Here is a 19,170-nt window from a genome sequence, read left to right as displayed (position 1 = left end):
CGTGTATTTAATGCATCTTTATTTGATATGACTATAAACAAAATACGGAATGAATGTCCAACTTGCTAAAACACCAAAATTGTGTGGGGGTTGAATAATTTTGATCACAACTGTACAATACACGATCTTATGTATTTCAAAATGTTTATATTTTGAATTCTCGTTACTCCATTTGTAGGCCTATTTTTGTCTATAATCCAAAAGTGTGCAAGAATTTGATATATGTGTAAACTTGTATACATAAATTTCATCACGATACATTTTTATGAAAATATTTGCTAATAAATGGGAAATTTTGGTCAGGAGAATATTGTTAGATTTTGACTCAAAATAACATGAAATGCATCCTTAGCTCCGGTTGGGCGTGCCCTAAACACCTCCCTCGGGAGGCGTTCGGGTGGCATCCTAACCAGATGCCCGAACCACCTCATCTGGCTCCCATTGCAGGGGCCATAGAGGTTGCGAAGTGAGCTGGGCGGCAGCCAAAGGCAGGACACTTGGCGGTCCGATCCTCGGCTACAGAAGCTAGTTCATGGGACGTGAAATTTGAGAGGAAATAAATGTATGTTGTGCCCAATGAACGTGTCTGCATACCGTTATTAATATTAACGTGCAATAATTACTGCTCTCTGCACTCCGCACTTTCACTTTCTTTTTCCCTCTGCTCTTGCCCAAGTTTTCAAGTAAATCTAGCTGCTGCCCAAGTTTTCAAGTACAAGCTTGTTGCGGCTGTGCATAACTTCCTGGAGTTTTTTTTTTAGGGTTGTTGCACAGGTGACATATTGTTCATAAGTCTTCAAAGTCCTGTGTATTTGACATTTGGCGCCAAGTGAGATACTTTTAAAGGCTTACTGAAACCCAGTACTACCGACCACGCAGTCTGATAGTTTATATATCAATGATGAAATATTAACATTGCAAAACATGCCAATACGGCCTTTTTAGTTTGCTAAATTGCAATTTTAAATTTCCCGCGAGTTTCTTGTTGAAAACATCACGGAAACATGTACGCGTACGCGTGATGTCACGGACTGTAAGGAAATATTAGCGCTGCACCAAACACGGCTAAAAGTCGTCTCTGTTCATGGCGTAATTACACAGTATTTTGGACATCTGTGGTGCTGAAACTTTTGCAATTTGTTCATTTAATAATGGAGACTATAAAGAAAAATGCTGTTGGTGGAACGCGGTGGATTGCAGCTGTCTTTAGCACCGAGACACAACCGGTGTTTCTTTGTTTGTTGTGAAGCGGAGCGGTCAAGCGGACATGTTTTCTCTACGTCAACCAGCATGTTTTTGGATGGGGAAATTGTGATATATATCACAACTGTCTTGTCAAAAAAGGCAGCTTTGAACTTGGTTCCTCGGCTTCTCTCTGAGACACTGCGTGTTCACCGCAGCCATCCGACCTCAAGGTATGTTCTTACAATCTTTAAAATCTCACTAAAACACTATTAAAACAATAAGCAGATAAGGGATCTTCCAGAATTATCCTAGTAAACGTGTCTAAAAACATCTGAATCGCTCGCAATGCAATCGCCTTTTTTTTATTTTTACTTTATTTATTTATTTTTTTTCTAGTCCTTTGCTATCAATATCCTGAGCCACAAATCTTTCATCCTCGCTAAAATTAATGGGGAAATTGTCGTTTTCTCGGTCCGAATAGCTCTTTTTGTTGGAGGCTCCCATTATAAACAATGTGAGGATGTGAGGAGCCCTCACATGGGTGATGTCATCGTCTGCGACTTCCGGTACAGGCAAGGCTTTTTTACTAGCGACCAAAAGTTGCAAACTTTATCGTCGATGTTCTCTACTAAATCCTTTCAGCAAAAATATGGCAATATCGCGAAATGATCAAGTATGACACATAGAATGGACCTGCTATCCCCGTTTAAATAAGAAAATCTCATTTCAGTAGGCCTTTAAGTATATTGATTATGTCTGCGATCAGCCAGGAGGCTGGCCCTCAAACTCCCTTGACAGGTAAAAAAAGCCAAAGTGGAATGGATAAAAACTCAACGGTGGGTCGGTGCATATTTCCTCCCGAACTGTGATGTTATTGTGTGTTGCCTCTCAATGATGTCGAAACATACTATGCAGGATCTGTTCGTTATGCGAAGCGACCGGTCCATTCGGACAGGGTGCCCCGAAACCGCTAATGTGTAGATCAGGGGTGTCCAACATATGGCCCGCGGGCCGGGTCAGGCCCGCAAAACAGGTTTTACACGGCCCGCGAGATGAGTTTGCTGAGTATAAAAATGAGCCGAAAATTTGGAATGAAATGGGTCCACTAGATGTCGCAATAGCAATTCTTAGGGGCGGCATGGCGTAGTGGGTAGAGCGACCATGCCAGAAACCTGAGGGTTGCAGGTTCGCTTCCCACCTATTGACATCCAAATCGCTGCCGTTGTGTCCTTGGGCAGGACACTTCATCCTTTGCCCCCGGTGCCGCTCACACCGGTGAATGAATGATGAATGAATGATAGGTGGTGGTCGGAGGGGCCGTAGGCGCAAACTGGCAGCCACGCTTCCGTCAGTCTACCCTAGGGCAGCTGTGGCTACTGATGTAGCTTACCACCACCAGGTGTGAATGAAAGATGGGTTTCCACTTCTCTGTGAGCGCTTTGAGTATTTAACAATAGAAAAGCGCGGTATACATCAAATCCATTATTATTATTATTATTATTCTTTATATCTTTGTATATGATGCTACATATGTAAATAAAAACAAATAAACCACATGATGTTAATGCACCAGTCGGGGAAAATGAGCAAACTACATAAATAACGTCCTGTAATTTGATTTTGATATTATTTTTTTACGAACCTCGTTTCCATATGAGTTTAGAAATTGTGTTAGATGTAAATATAAACGGAATACAATGATTTGCAAATCCTTTTCAACCCATATTCAGTTGAATGCACTACAAAGACAAGATACTTGATGTTCAAATTCATAAACTTAATTTTTTTTTTGCAAATAATAATTAACTTAAAATTTCATGGCTACAACACGTGCAAAGTAGTTGGGAAAGGGCAAGTTCACCACTGTGTTACATCACCTTTTCTTTTAACAACACTCAATACACGTTTGGGAACTGAGGAAACTAATTGTTGAAGCTTTGAAAGTGGAATTCTTTACCATTCTTGCTTGATGTACAGCTTAAGTTGTTGTCGTATTTTACGCTTCATAATGGGCCACACATTTTCGATGGGAGACATGTCTGGACTGCAAGTGGGCCAGGAAAGTATCCGCACTCTTTTTTTTTTACGAAGCCACGCTGTTGTAACATGTGCTGAATGTGGCTTGGCATTGTCTTTCTGAAATAAGCAGGGGCGTTCATGAAAAAGCCAGCGCATAGATGGCAGCATATGTTGTTCCAAAACCTGTATGTACCTTTTAGCATTAATGGCGCCTTCACAGATGTGTAAGTTATCCATGCCTTGGGCACAAATAGAATAGAATAGAATAAAATAGAAAGTACTTTATCCCCATACCATCACAGATGCTGGCTTTTGAACTTTGCATCGATAACAGTCTTCCACCTTGGTCTGGATGACACGATGTGGAATATTTCCAAAAACAATTTGAAATGTGGACTCGTCAGACCACAGAACACTTTTCCACTTTGCATCAGTCCATCTTAGATGATTTCGGGCCCCGAGAAGCCCGCAGCGTTTCTGGATGTTGTTGATAAATGGCTTTCGCTTTGCATAGTAGAGCATTAACTTGCACTTACAGATGTAGCGACGAACTGTATTTAGTGACAGTGGTTTTCTGAAGTGTTCCTGAGCCCATGTGGTGATATCCTTTAGAGCAGGGGTCTCAAAATCAATTTACCTGGGGGCCACTGGATGCAGAAACTGGGTGAGGCTGGGCTGCAAGAAAATATTTTTTACAAAATCTAACATGCACTTTTTAATGAATTCACCTTCTATGAATGGCTTTCCCGCCCTAGCAACATACTTGCCAATCCTCACGATTTTTCGGGAGACTCCTGAATTTTCAATGCACCTCTACCGGTGCAACCATTCTCCTGAATTTGTCCCAATTTTCACCCGGCCGATATTATTATGGGCTGCCGTGACTCCACTGCCTTTAACATCCTCTACAACAGTGGTTCTTAACCTTCTTTCAGTGATGTACCCCCTGTGAACATTTTTTTAATTCAAGTACCCCTAATCAGAGCAAAGCATTTTTGGTTGGGAAAAAAGAGATAAAGAAGTAAAATACAGCACTATGTCATCAGTTTCTGATTTATTAAATTGTATAACAGTGCAAAATATTGCTCATTTGTAGTGGTCTTTGTTGAACTATTTGGAAAAAAATATATAAAAATAACTAAAAAACTTGTTGAAAAATAAACAAGTAATTCAATTATAAATAAAGATTTCTACACATAGAAGTAACTATCCACTAAAGTGCCCTCTTTGGGGATTGTAATAGAGATCCATAAACATTTCTTCACAAGAAAATAAATCTTTAACATCAATATTTATGGAACATGTCCACAAAAAGTCCAGTGGTCAACACTGGATGTTGGATTGTTGTATTATTTTTTCACAGGTTTTGAACTTAAATTCATATTTTGTGGAAGTATTATTCAATAAATCTATTTATAAAGTTTTTATTAATTGCTGCTATTTTTTTGAATATTTATAAAAAAAAATCTCACTTGTCCCTTGGCATACCTTCACGTACCGCCAGGGGTTCGTGTGGCCCCTGTAAGAGCTCTACTGCTCTACAACATGTCATCGCGTACGCTTTTACAGCACACAACCAAAGTGACAGCTTTGGAACATGTTGTCTGAGACTTGTGCATAGCTACGTAAGTGGCTTCAAGACGTACTTGGTCAACAGCCGTACAGGTCACACTGAGGGTGGCCGTATAAACAACTTTAACACTTTTACAAATATGCACCACACTTTGAACCCACACCAAACAAGAATGACAAACACATTTTGGGAGAACATCCGCATTCTAACACAACTTAAACACAAGAGAACAAATACCCAGAACACCTTGCAGCCCTAATTCTCCCGGGCTACAATATACACCACCTCAACCGACACAAGTAGGGAGAGTGGGGGTATGGGGGGTTGGTGGTAGCACGGGTGTGTATATTTTAGCCCGGAAGAGTTAGGGCTGCATGGGATTCTGGGTATTTGTTCTCTTGTTTTTATATTGTATTACGGTGCGGATGTTCTCCCAAAATGTGTTTGTCATTCTTGTTTGGTGTGGGTTCACAGTCTGGCACATATTCGTAACAGTGTTAAAGTGTTTTTTACGGCCACCCTCAGTGTGACCTGTGTAGCTGTTGATCAAATATGTCTTGCAATAGGACAGGTGCGTGAAACACAGATAGATGCAACTTATAATTGTGCTCTCACGCTGATTGTACATTTTGTAGAGGGCGCTAAAGGTGGTGCTATTATGGTACCCCCTGAATATTGTTGATTACGTAAAAATCGACAGGGATTTCGAGAGAATGGATGCCCTGAATTTAGGGGACTCCCGGGAAAATTGGGAACGTTGGTAAGTATGACGCTGTCAAGCGCCGTTCATATTAAACTCGCGGGCCGCAATTGTCATATCAAAGTGCGGGCCGCAAAATAACGTCTCGCGGGCCGCATGTTTAAGACCCCTGCTTTAGATATTGATGTCAGTTTTTGATACAGTGCCGTCTGAGCGATCGAAGGTCACTGCCATTCAATGTTGGTTTCCAGCCATGCCGCTTACGTGGAGTGATTTCTCCGGATTCTCTGAACCTTTTGATGATATTATGGACCATAGATGTTGAAATCCCTAAATTTCTTGCAATCGCACTTTGAGAAACGTTGTTCTTAAACTGTTTGACTATTTGCTCACGCAATTGTGGACAAAGGGGTGTACCTCGCCCCATCTTTTCTTGTGAAAGACTGAGTATTTTTTGGGAAGCTGTTTTTATACCCAATCATGACACCCACCTGTTCCCAATTAGCCTGCACACCTGTGGGAGGTTCCAAATAAGTGTTTGGTGAGCATTCCTCAACTTTATCAGTATTTATTGCCTCCTTTCCCAACTTCTTTGTCACGTGTTGCTTGTTTGAAATTCTAAAGTTAATGATTATTTTCTAAATAAAAAATGTTTATCAGTTTGAACATCAAATACGTTGTCTTTGCAGCATATTCAACTGAATATGGGTTGAAAATTATTTGCAAATCATTGTATTCCGTTTATATTTACATCTAACACAATTTCCCAACTCATATGGAAACGGGGTTTGTAATTATTAAACATTTTACATTTTTGTTTTTTAAAGACAAAGGTTTGTGGGTTTTTGTATTGACTGCAACATTTATTTTTTATCTCATTGTGCTTTATGCTGTTTTCTCAATTTTTGCTTGTGTTTTTATTTTTGGTAATGTGCCTAAGGCCAATGACAAACAAGTCAAGAGCCACAAATGGCCCCCTTGAGCACTCCTGCTGTTTATGGCCACTATAGTCCTAGTACTGTAGTATAATTGTTCATCCTAAACGTGTCGGGAGTCGGTTTACGTCAGCGCCAGAAGTTGTAAAATCGGCTGTTCACCTGGCGGGTTTTTCCTTTGTGGTAAAGAAGGGATAGACGGGAAAGTCTTTGTTGAGCTGCCGCCTTGTTTTTTTTTTTATACATTACTACCTATACACATGTCGGTGTTTACTTTTGTATATAAATCTAAACAAAATCTGTACTTTGGAGCAATGATCACAGATCTTTGTGGCTTGTTAGCTTATTGTTGCAGTCGAACGATGATGATGACGATGGGCTCAGTTTTTAACTGTAATTATGTGAATTACAACCTATTTAAAGGGGAAATGCGATTTTTGGGGGGGAATTTTGCCTACCATTCCCAATCATTATGAGAGGCAAGACGACGGATGCAATTTTTCAATGCATTGTAAATAAAAGACAGCTTACAATAGAGGTCATCTATACCACCCATAAATCCCTAAATAACCATCCAAAAAGTGCCACTCATACTCCATTTGCGATTCGTGACTTGAATGTTAACCAAGTGTTCATGATATGGTTTTTATAAGTGCCAACGCAGACAAACTAAAGCGGCGCCAGGATCAGGAAGAGGTAACTAGCTTAGTTTAATTCTACTGGATTTACTCTCTATTTTATGTTGCCCTTTTTTTTTTTTTTTTTTTGCTGCGGCAGTTACATATACTGTAAAATTGTACATGGTAATTTGGATTTGTTATATATTGTATATATCATATAAAAATATAGTATAACACAGGGGTTACCAACCTTTTTGAAACCAAGAGCTACTTCTTGGGTACTGACTAATGCGATGGCTACCAGTTTGATACACCCTTAAATAAATTGCCAGAAATAGCCAATTTGCTCAATTTACCTTTAATAAATAAAACTATATATATATTTTAAAAAATGGGTATTTCTGTCTGTCATTCCGTCGTACATTTTTTTTCCTTTACGGAAGGTTTTTTGTAGAGAATAAATTATGAAAAAAATACTTTAAAAAAGGAGAAAACGGGAAAAAAATGAAATTTTAATTTTGAAACATAGTTTAGCTTCAATTTCAACTCTTTAAAATTCAAAATTCAACCGAAAAAAATGAAGATAAAAACTAGCTAATTCGAATCTTTTTGGAAAAAAAAAAAAAAAGAAAAAAAAACATCATTAGTAATTTTTCCTGATTAAAATTAATTTTAGAATTTTGATGACATGTTTTAAATAGGTTAAAATCCAATCTGCACTTTGTTAGAATATATAACAAATTGGACCAAGCTATATTTTTAACAAAGACAAATCATTATTTTTTCTAGGTTTTCCAGAACAACAATTTTAAAAGAAATTCAAAAGACTTTGAAGTAAGATTTGATTCTACAGATTTTTTAAATTTGCCAGAATATTTTTTTTAATTTTAATCATAATAAGTTTGAAGAAATATTTCACAAATATTATTCGTCGAAAAAACAGAAGCTAAAATGAAGAATTAAATCAAAATGTATTTATTATTCTTTACAATAAATAAAAAATATCTGAACATTGATTTAAATTGTCAGGAAAGAAGAGGAAGGAATTTAAAAGGTAAAAAAGATAAATGTTTTTAAAAATCCTAGAATAATTTTTAAGATTGTATTTTTTCTCAAATTGTTTTTTTCTCAAAATTTTTTTTTCTCAATGTTATAGGAAGCAAAGTAAAAAAATAAATGAATTTATTTAATCAAGTGAAGACCAAGTCTTTAAAATATTTTCTTGGATTTTCAAATTCTATTTGAGTTTTGTCTCTCTTAGAATCAAAAATGTCAAGCGAAGCGAGACCAGCTTGCTAGTAAAAAAATAAAATGTAAAAAATAGAGGCAGTTCACTGGTAAGTATTGCTATTTGAGCTATTTTTAGAACAGGCCAGCGGGCGACTCATCTGGTCCTTACGGGCTACCTGGTGCCCGCGGGCACCGCGTTGGTGACCCCTGGTATAGTATACCAGTATAAATTATATACTGCATATATACAGTAATATGTAAATATTATATATGTTATATTTTATATTGCTACTATGGTACAATTTTAGTCTACTTAATACCTGCTTTATCCTTTCCATCCTTACCCTTTCCATCCTTTGTAATTGAGCTACTGTGTGGAACAATATTCCTTGTGGATCAATAACGTTTGTTTAAATCGAAGTCAAAGTTAGTAGCATGTGTGGCTATGTTGACGTCATCGGCTGTCGCCTCTGAGCTTGTGGAAGTTTATTCTAGATCATAAATAATACCTCTCACCTTGATAGTAGAAGGATGAGGACATAATCCGACGAGTTGGTCAACTTTCACATCCAATTTTGACCTGGAGTTGGCGAGAAAGACATGAAAAGACGCTAGGTTTCACCCCCCTTTTTTCTTCATTAACATTTTTTTATCTCAATGGGAATATAACAACATCCTAAAAGTTGGCATCCCAGTGACAGCAGACATTGCACAGTAAGTTATGTTTCGTTATGTTTAATGGCTCTCATTAAGTTTGCTGTAAGTAGTAATTAGTGATCTTGTCGAAGGAAAAAGCGAACATTCTGATGTGTTTTTTAAATTAATGCACCTCTATATGCCTAAAATGATCAAAATACACAAATATTGCATTTTATTATAAACTTGACTGTTGTTACATTACATAAATATTTACAGGTTGTATATAAAACCTTGAAGGAAGTGTTTGGATGTTTTTTTAAGCGCTTTATAGGCAGAATAGAGTGACTCCATTGTTAGCGGACTTTTGATCACATTTATTTGCAAATTAAAATACACAAAAAAGAAAAACATGTATGCTTGTCTGACATAAAATCTGTGAATGATGTGCAAAATTCCCCCCAAAAAAGTGCATTTCCCATTTAACTATTTATTTATGAGTACCTCATTTATTCTTTGTTTACTTACTTTACTTTTTTAAAAAGAAAAACAAACTTTTATATGATAAAATAGCGTATCAATGAACAATGCAATAGAATGCAGTACAAACAACTACAGTAGTTTTATGAAGTCATACAATATTAATTTACAGAATTTACCTTGGAGAGTGGACCCAGCTGCTTCTTCATCAAACACTCCATCAGCAGCTTCTCCAATTCTTCCTGGATAAATGTTGGCCGTAATTTCTTATAACTATTTTATATTAATATTTTATGGGCAGCACAGTGGAACAGGGTTTAGTGCATGTGCCTCTCAATACGAAGGTCCAGAGTATTCCTGAGTTCAATCCCAGACTCGGGATCTTTCTGTGTGGAGTTAGCATGTTCTCCCCGTTACTGCGTGGGTTCCCTCCGGCTTGCTCCCTCCTCCAAAAACATGCACATGGATATAAGTTGATAGGCAACACTAAATGGTCCCTACTGTGTGAATGTGAGTGTGAATGTTGTCTGTCTATCTGTGTTGGCCCTGCGATGAGGTGGCGACTTGTCCAGGGTGTACCGCACCTTCCGCTCGAATGCAGCTGAGATAGGCTTCAGCACCCATCGCGACCTCAAAAGGGACAAGCGGTAGAAAATAGATGGATGGATTATTATATTATTTTAACATCCTTAGTTGGCGTTATCGACTCATTCTGCTTCTATATCAGGGGTAGGGAACCTATGGCTCCCGAGCCAGATGTGGCTCTTTTGATGACTGCCTCTGGCTCTCGGATAAATCTGAGCTGACACTGCTTGACACAATAATTAATGAATAATTCCACTTGTAATCAAAGTGTTAAAAATAACATTCAAAATATAAAACATGCTCATGCATTTCAATCCATCCATCAAGAAGTTGCATTAAGGGTAAGAAGTGATTTATTTTTTATTGGTTAGTTTAGGGCAGGGGTGCCCATTACGTCGATCGCGAGCGCGGAAGGTGTGTCAGTCGATCTCCAGCCAGGCTTTTAAAAAAATAGACCTAAAAATTATCGATCATCTATTTTCACCAAGACGTCACTTGATTGACATTCACAGCACCCGAAGGTCTTGTGAGATGACGCTGGCTGCAGCGAGATCATTATTAAGAAAAAATGACCGAGAGGAAGGCGAGGATCACTTTATTTCAACAGACTCTCGCGCCGTACCTTCCGTCACAACTCCAAAGACCGACCGCACATTTCCTATCTTCACAATAAAAGCCCTGTGCACGCCATCTTTCCGAGACTCTTATTTTGTTAGCGCAGGCAGCATGAAGCAGCACTTTTATTGTGCAGTCGGTCTTTAGCGTATTGACGGAAGGTACGGCGCGAGAGTCTGTTGAAATAAAAAGTGTTTCTCACCCTCTTCTCGGTCATTTTTATTTTGTTTTTTTTTGTCCTGTCCAGCTTGTCAGGCAAATCATATAGTTGATGTAGATGCCCATATCGGCTGTTCAGATTTACTTTGCAAAAGAGAAGTGTAGGATACTTCTCTTGTTGCCTTATTTGAATTTGACTTTATTAAATGTATTTATATTATCATTTGGTGCAGCCGGGGATGGGGGGGATAGAAAGAGAAAAAAAGGAAGACAGAGGGGGAAATAGTGGGGATAAGAAAAAGCGCTATTGATCATGAACAATACCAATAGTTTACCTCTATTTTCAACAATACAGTTGTTCAAATGCAACAATACTTATACATTATGATAGTTAGAAAGATAATGATAATAAAAAAAAAAAGGAATACCGAAAGATGAAAGGGAAGAGAGAGAGGCAACCTATATTAATCTTGTAGATTGATATAGTAACAAGGGGTTATGCTATGTCAATATGCCATGTGTTACCCAGTTTACGGTCATTTTTTCTTAATAATGATCTCGCAGCAGCCAGCGTCATCTCACAAGACCCCTCGGGTGCCGTGAATGTCAATCAAGCAAGCTACGAAATTTGCCGCCAATGTTTTTCTTGTAAAGTGTATGAAAGCTGGATAAATAAGATGCCAAAAACCAACCACTTTCATGTGTATTGTACAGAAAAGAGGACTTGTTTTCCCCTCCAATAAAAAATGTGGACGTTATCAGCACCACTGTCTGATTCCAATCAATGCAAGTCATCAGAATCAGGAAATACACCAACTTCTTTTTTTGTCTTTGTGAACGAAAGACATCTATGTGTTACACATGCTTGTATTATCATTAAACACCTTTTAACTTGTTAACAAAAACGTCTCTTTCATAAATAAATAAATATAAATTTTATATATATGAATGAGGTAAATCCCCTCGATTTGGTCAATTGAAAAGTAACTCGCCTGCAGAAAAAGTGTGGGCACCCCTGGTTTAGGGCTTGCCCTCCTGGGTGTTCTTCAGACCAACTTGAGAGCCTGTTTCAGGGTTACAATATTTTAAATTTTTCAATAAGTGTCTCAGTTGCTTTCCAGCAATTGTCTTCTTCTCTTTCGTTCTCGTTCACGCTCTGGCTCCAGCCCCAACCCCGTCTCCCCTCCTGGCTGCTTCTTCTAAACAGAGCGACAGGTGATTAGAAAACAAGGCCCAGGTGGGCAATCTACACACCTGTCGCTGATTTCGAAGCCGGTCCTGGCAACACCCGGTTCGCTGCAGGCCCGCAGGCCACGCCCCTCCACAGTTAGCTTCAGAATACCAATGTTATTACAAAGAATAAGAGACCTATTATACTCTAGAAATGTTGGTCTTACTTAAAAATGCACGCGTTTAGTTGTGTTCAGTGTTGAAAAAAATATTATATGGCTCTTACGGAAATACATTTTAAAATATTTGGATTCTTGGCTCTCTCAGCCAAAAAGGTTCCCGAACCCTGTTCTATATAAATGATAAATGGGTTGTACTTGTATAGCGCTTTTCTACCTTCAAGGTACTCAAAGCGCTTTGACACTACTTCCACATTTACCCATTCACACACACATTCACACACTGATGGAGGGAGCTGCCATGCAAGGCGCCAACCAGCACCCATCAGGAGCAAGGGTGAAGTGTCTTGCTCAGGACACAACGGACGTGACAAGGTTGGTACTAGGTGGGATTTGAAACAGGGACCCTTGGGTTGCGGACGGCCACTCTCCCACTGCGCCACGCCGTGATGATTAGCAACTGTTTCATCAAGGTAGCTAGCTACACACTTTGTCATGTTTTTGAATATTTTTTTTCTTTATTCAATAAACATCATCCACTTCTTTTCAGCATTGCCATTGACAATCACTTGTTTTCCTTTTGATGTTTGGAAAAACAGAGGTTTGTGCATCTCTAGCTATAAGTTAAAAATGGATGTTTTGGGCAGATCTTACGGGTTTCACTGTGACATTCACTAGACCGAGTGATGGGGATGCTCTTAACACAATTTTTTGCGCGTAAACGAAAGCATGCCAATTAGCCTAAAGACAGTTCATATCTCAACAAACATGTAAGCACTCATCAATCCCAAAGTTTTCCTGTATTGCTGAAACAGCAATTTGTGTCTGGTTTATTGTAAGGTATTGTGTTGTTCTTCTTGCAGGAAGCTTACTGTGAATACCTTCGGACAATCAACTACATATCACATGTCCTTTTGGAGGAAGCTGTGTCCCAAAGTAAGCTCTAACTTATTTGTGTCTATATTCGTACATGTGGTCCTCTGGTTGATGAGTTTTAGGTTAAGTCAGAATTTATATCAAAATGATATCTATTCTTAAGTCAGTCATAGTGTACACCACAGTTGTCCAAAATGTGGCGTGGGCAATTTTCAACATGTAACTATCAGAATCAGAATCGTTGTTAAAATTAAAGTAATTAATTATTAAGATATATTGGATATAAAACTATTTGCTTTGTCACCTATAGCACAAAAGCTAACATAATGTTTTGTTTTCAAATACCGTATTTTCTGGACCATAAGGCGCACTTAAAATCTTTTTTTTCTCTCTCAAAACTCGGCAGTGCGCCTTATAACCTGGTGCGCCTAATGTAAGGAATACGTTTGGTTAAGCTTACCCTCCTCAAGCAATTTTATTTGGTACATGGTGTTATGACAAGTGTCACCAGTAGTTGGCTGTCAAGCATAAGAGATAAGTGTAGGCTGCGCCGTTTGATGTGCTTCAACATATGAGTATTATTATGGTGTGGGTATAAGGTAAGACATATTAGCTGGCGTTTTGTTTCCCAATATTATGCAAAACCAACTTTTCTTACCTTCTGGTAACTGCTGATCTGTATTTGGGATCTGCATCAATACTGATAAATTGCACGCGTCCGCCTTTGTAGTCCGTGGCAACGGCGTGGTAAATAAGCTTCTTCTTTTTCTCTATCTTCTTGTCATTGGACATTCATCCTCCGCTGTTGCCATTTCAAATATTAAGTAGTGTAAAGTTAATACTTTTTCTGTCAGTAAACTCGCCATGAAAGCACTAAAACATACCGGTGTAGTGAGTTTACATTATTTACCCAAGGAACTTTAGTTATTAAAGTTCCGGTTAAATTGTTTTTAATGGGACACATGTCCGGTGTTGTTTCCGGATGAGGAAATGATGCTCTGTTGTTAATTTAAGTAATGTCACTAAAACAGTTAGCTCCATCTTTTGACTCTTCTTCCACTCCCGTCCTTGCACGCTACACCGCTACAACAAAGATGACGTGGAGAAGACGCTGCAGAAGGTGAACCATGTAAATAAGGCCGCGCACAAAACGGCGAATCCAGAAGTTACTGTCTGAAAGAGGCTTGAAGATGATCCGTAAAACAGAATCTATGCAACAACAGTCAAAAAACAGTCTGATACAGTAAATCAAATGTTCTCCGACACTTCTACTTGCTGCTCTCTGTTCAACAACCCACTGTTCGAGTTTGTCCTCCAACTGTTGCCATCTCGCTGTGTTCCCTCGGAAACTCTGTTTATTCTTCTTTACAGGTCATCTTGCTGCTTCCTCCACCATTGATTTGTTAATGTTAAATAAAAAAAATACATAAACAACATTCGGCTCTTTTGGCCACTTCACAACCCGGAGACATGGTTACAAAATAAATCAACTGTTGGGGCCACTTACAACTATCAAGGATATTTTCTTGTTGCTAACAAATATCACTAAAGTGCTATAATGTGTTCATCCATGTCAAATAAAACACTTAGCCTCCTGCACAACAACTAAGCTTTTAGTTTCTGTTATGAAAATCGAGAAAGAAAACATATGGTGGATTGGACCAACATGACATTAGTTCATTTGCACAACCAGGTCTTCGTAGTTGTATTCAGGCATAGGAACCACAACAGAACACAAACTAATGCAATCTATTGTTCTTTTTTCACATTTAGTTTTGCTCTCATACACTACTAATATAGTAGTAGAGAATAAACTTGATTGCATCACAGAAAGTTTGTCAAAACAAATCAAATGTTCAAACATTTTACAAAGTGATCGCTGCAGACACAAGCATGGTCCGATTGTATTCTACAAGATTATGAAAGTTATATTTTTAAGAGCCGTTTCCTTAGATGCACTTTCATTTTTTTTTAACTTTATTGGGACTATATGAAAGCTATTTCTTATCTCTATATTTCAACAATTGTAACACCCAAGAACAGAACAGCAATGATCAGAACATTTCTGCTCAAACTTTACACTCTTTGTACGCTCAAGCTGCTTGAGCATTGTGTAAATTAAGCTGCAAAGAAGAAAAACGGATGTGACGTCATATGCAACCCTGCTTTTTAAAAAAAAAAGTAGCTTACATGAGCACTGTGTAACTAAAGCACTCATTGGTACGTTTCTATCCATTTTTTTTTACCAGTTGTCCATCTCAAAGTCGTGGGGGTGTTGGAGACTATTCCAGCTACTTTTGTCTTACAAAATGATTATGCTTTGTGTTAAAATACTGGTCAGAATTGTCCAATGTATTGCTCCAATAAATGTAAATGTTTTTTTCCTTTAATTATCGGACATTTTTTCGTTTTCAACAAACAAAGAAAACTAATTGTGATACAGCTTGTGCTTCATTTAATGTTGATGGTTCAGTATCGGGCTGGGCGATTATATGATCATGATCGTTGATCGCGATTAATTTGAGTTGGATCACGGTGTTTAGCTGTGAGCATAATTCCTCAATCAAACATGACGAAAATGTTTGCTAGACGTTTCCGCAGTAGTAATCAGTAGGGAAGCAGCGATGCTTGGTATAATCCTGCATGGAACAATCCGCCTTTATTGACCGTGATCCTGTGTGTGTCTGTGGATATGTGTGAACTTGTGTACGTTTGTGTGTGTTTTCGTAAAAAATTGTTTGTCTGTGTGTGTGCCACCATCCAGTTCTACTGTTGCGAAACTCGGATTCGATCTAAGTAATGTTCAATCAGCGTTCCGCTTTGTGCCCTAACACAGGTGGAAGTGCAGCCCAGAAGAACAAAATAAAGAAATATGAAAAATAGAATAGAAGTTGAAACACAACATTTAAAAAAAAAAGAAGCAGAGGCTTGAGTGACACACATTACTTTGTGAAGTGAATTATATTTATATAGCACTTTTCTCTAGTGGCTCAAAGCGCTTTTATATAGTGAAACCCAATATCTAAGTTACATTTAAACCACTGTGGGTGGCACTGGGAGCATGTGGGTAAAGTGTCTTGCCCAAGGACACAACGGCAGTGACTAGGATGGCGGAAGCGGGGATCGAACCTGGAACCCTCAAGTTGCTGGCACGGCCACTTTACCAACCGAGCTATACCGCCCCACTTTCACTATCCGCTGCAGCTCACCACTAATCCAGCCCTGACTACGGACTTGGAGGCACTCACAAAATGTCTGTTGTATTAGTCCTAACTGGGAGAATTAACACACCCACTAAGTTAATCAGCAAAGGCACTTTTATTTGTAAATATTTTTAGTCAGACTGTTTGTGTCTGCAAAGTTTCCACTCCTCTGCTATAAAATGTGCTGAAAAAACCTCTGTAGACAGACACTGTGTTTTTTTTTGTTTGTGGATAGTAGGGCTTGGCGATATGGATGAAAAAGTATATCTCGATATATTTTTACTTAAACTTGATATACGATATATATCTTGATATATTTTCCGGTGAAAGTATACATATAAATTAGGGCTTTACACGATATATATCGCAGTATTTTGCCTTAGCCTTGAATGAACACTTGATGCATATAATCACAGCAGTATGATGATTCTATGTGTCTACATTAAAACATTCTTGTTCATACTGCATTAATATATTCTCATTTTAAACTTTCATGCAGAGAGGGAAATCAAAACTAAGTCAATTTAGCAAAACTGTATTTAACCCCGCGACCCCGAAAGGGAATAAGCGGTAGAAAATGGATGGATGGATGGATGTATTTATTAAACAGTTATTAAGCAGTGGCACAAACATTCATGTCATTTCAAAACAGGAAGTGCAAGATTGTCAGAGGCATTTTAAAACAAGCTATGAGTGCATTTTTGTGCATGATGTCACTAAGATGACATATCAAAACAACACTAAATTAAAGTGCACTTTTTGTACAGAATGCCACTACTATAGCTTAAAACAAAACAAATGTGCTTGATCTCACACAAGATATTTCAATAACTTTGAAATAAAAATGAGCTGCATAATAGGAAATCAAATCGCTACGTGTTAGGTTACTGCGGACGTTATCTCTTTATGTTCACAATTTTTTTCATACAGTGTTGATGTGGAAATGGTTGCCTCAGCATTTTGTTGGTGTGGCTCCGAACGGAGATGTTGAAATGCAGAGTAGGCACTCTTCATTCTCTAGTAGGTGACTTTTCAAATGATGTTACATATTAGCAGTAATGCTACTTTTTTCAGCAACGCCTTTGCCCCACACTTGACAAATTACGGTTGTCTGTTTGACATATTCCCACTTGAAGCCAAACCACGCCAGACGATGGACCCCCTGCTGTTTTTCTGGGGAATTATTTATTCCTTCATTTGTTACCAGATTCGCACCTTCTTTCTCTCATATTACCACTCGTACCACAGCTAACGTTACCCATGCTGCTACCTCTCTGCTCCACAAGGGCGTATACTTATGTGACGTATGTAAGAAGGTGCGCTAGCTGTCTGTGAGGAGGAGAGACAACAAAGAGTGGGAAGAGCCTGTAGTGTAGTGCCAGCAGCTAAAATCAACTGAATGACAACTGTACTGTAAACAGTCAGTGGCACTTTTATTAACCAGTTAGTCAGTATGGGTATCAACAGCGCAGGAAAAAAAACTGTTTAAGTAGCACAGAATTACATAACATAAATAAAACAGAAAAATATTATTTAATAAAATAAATAACAAAGCTGTGCAAATAATACAAAATGTTTTAAACTCAAATAAAAAATAAATTTGCAGGCATGCACTTTTTAATTCCCAGTTGACAATGTAATGGACTGTCACACACATATGGTTCTGGTCCGCGCCAAGTAAGTCATTATTACTTAACTGTGCGGCTATGATCTTCCTCACTTCGGCATACATTTTTGGCAGCAGTTCTCGTGCAAAAAATGCCCGGCTAGGCAACTCGAGAACAGTTTTGATTTGGGCTTACATGGTAAACAATTAAAATGAATGTTTTATCCAGATGCATACATTTGTCCAAATGTGACCAAGTAAACACATTGTGGGTTTCCTGGATGTCGTCCACATCGCTAAAAGAAAAATCTAATGAAGATAATCCCTCTATCATCTTCCAGTAGTTTTTTTTAAATATATAAATCGCCCGCTTGAATATTCCCTCCGCTCCTCTACGACTCTCTCATTGTCATTTGGGATATCTGTTGTGATTTCCCTTTCTGGTTCCATGACCCGCCCTATCTTGTCTCTGATTGGCCTGTCCCTTATGTTTTGCCCTAATCTCAACCAATCGTGACTCTTCATCGTAAACAACCAACCAATCATGGATGTTCTTACACGTGCAAGCACATCTTGGAAGGAGGGAGGGGTAGTCCATGGAGTTTTGACAGGGAGTGGGAATCGGGGGAGAACAAGGAGCAGTGTTTGGTCATTTTAATGTGAAATAAATTATATCGATATTACGATATTTTCTTAATTCATATTTTCTTTAAAAATATATAGATATATCTTACAAGCTCCATATATCGCCCACCCCTGTGGATAGAAAAACATGCTGTTCCTGAAATAATAATTGAACTTTTGTTTTGGTACACATTATTTTACAGTACCTCACACTTTTAAACTGCTCTTTAATGTATTTTTTATTCAATATAAGCTTCAGTATTTGGGTTTTAAAAACTACACAAACTGGGTCACAGCTTGTTGTTTGCAGAAAAATGGTGAGAAGCACTGATGTATACAACCAATTAAAGAATACAATTAATTTACCTTTTGAAAGTGTTGTTAAGTAAATGTTAACTGAAATAAGAGTCTTATTGTATTCAGTACACCAGTGATTTACTTCAGAATGTTTGTGATGACAAGCAAAAAAACCAAAATAACTGTGAGAGGTAAAACAGTTGTTCTCTTTACCTCCACAAAATGTACCAAAAGAAGAAGCAAAACCGTGGCCCTTAAACCAAGTACGGACCGTAGCGTGGGTTACCTGTATTGTTGCACCTCTCGTAAACACGATTACAGTTGTGAACAAAATTATTCAATTCCCAAACAATTTTGGTGTTTTAGCAAGTAGGGCATTTATTCCGTATTTAGTTTTTTAGTCATATCAAATAAAGATGCATTAAATAGACAAATGCAACTTGAATAACAACATTATATTTTGTAACATACCAAACAG

The 19,170-nt window shown here is 38.1% G+C and overlaps 1 protein-coding gene across 5 annotated transcripts in view; it reads left to right on the top strand.

Annotated features, from left to right (window-relative positions):
* LOC133568224 (VPS9 domain-containing protein 1-like) overlaps nucleotides 1–19,170 on the top strand; it is a 90,834-nt gene that overhangs the window by 4,109 nt on the left and 67,555 nt on the right. For all 5 annotated transcript variants that reach the window (XM_061920019.1, XM_061920020.1, XM_061920021.1 and 2 more), the window contains exon 2: nucleotides 12,950–13,022. In XM_061920019.1, coding sequence (XP_061776003.1) covers nucleotides 12,950–13,022 — 73 coding nt within the window. The remainder of the gene's footprint in view (nucleotides 1–12,949; nucleotides 13,023–19,170) is intronic.

Source organism: Nerophis ophidion, linkage group LG14 (genome assembly GCF_033978795.1).
Source record: "Nerophis ophidion isolate RoL-2023_Sa linkage group LG14, RoL_Noph_v1.0, whole genome shotgun sequence".
In the NCBI taxonomy this organism is placed as follows: Eukaryota; Metazoa; Chordata; class Actinopteri; order Syngnathiformes; family Syngnathidae; genus Nerophis; species Nerophis ophidion.
Note: the sequence above shows the minus strand (reverse complement) of the source record. Positions and strands in the feature narration are given on the sequence as shown.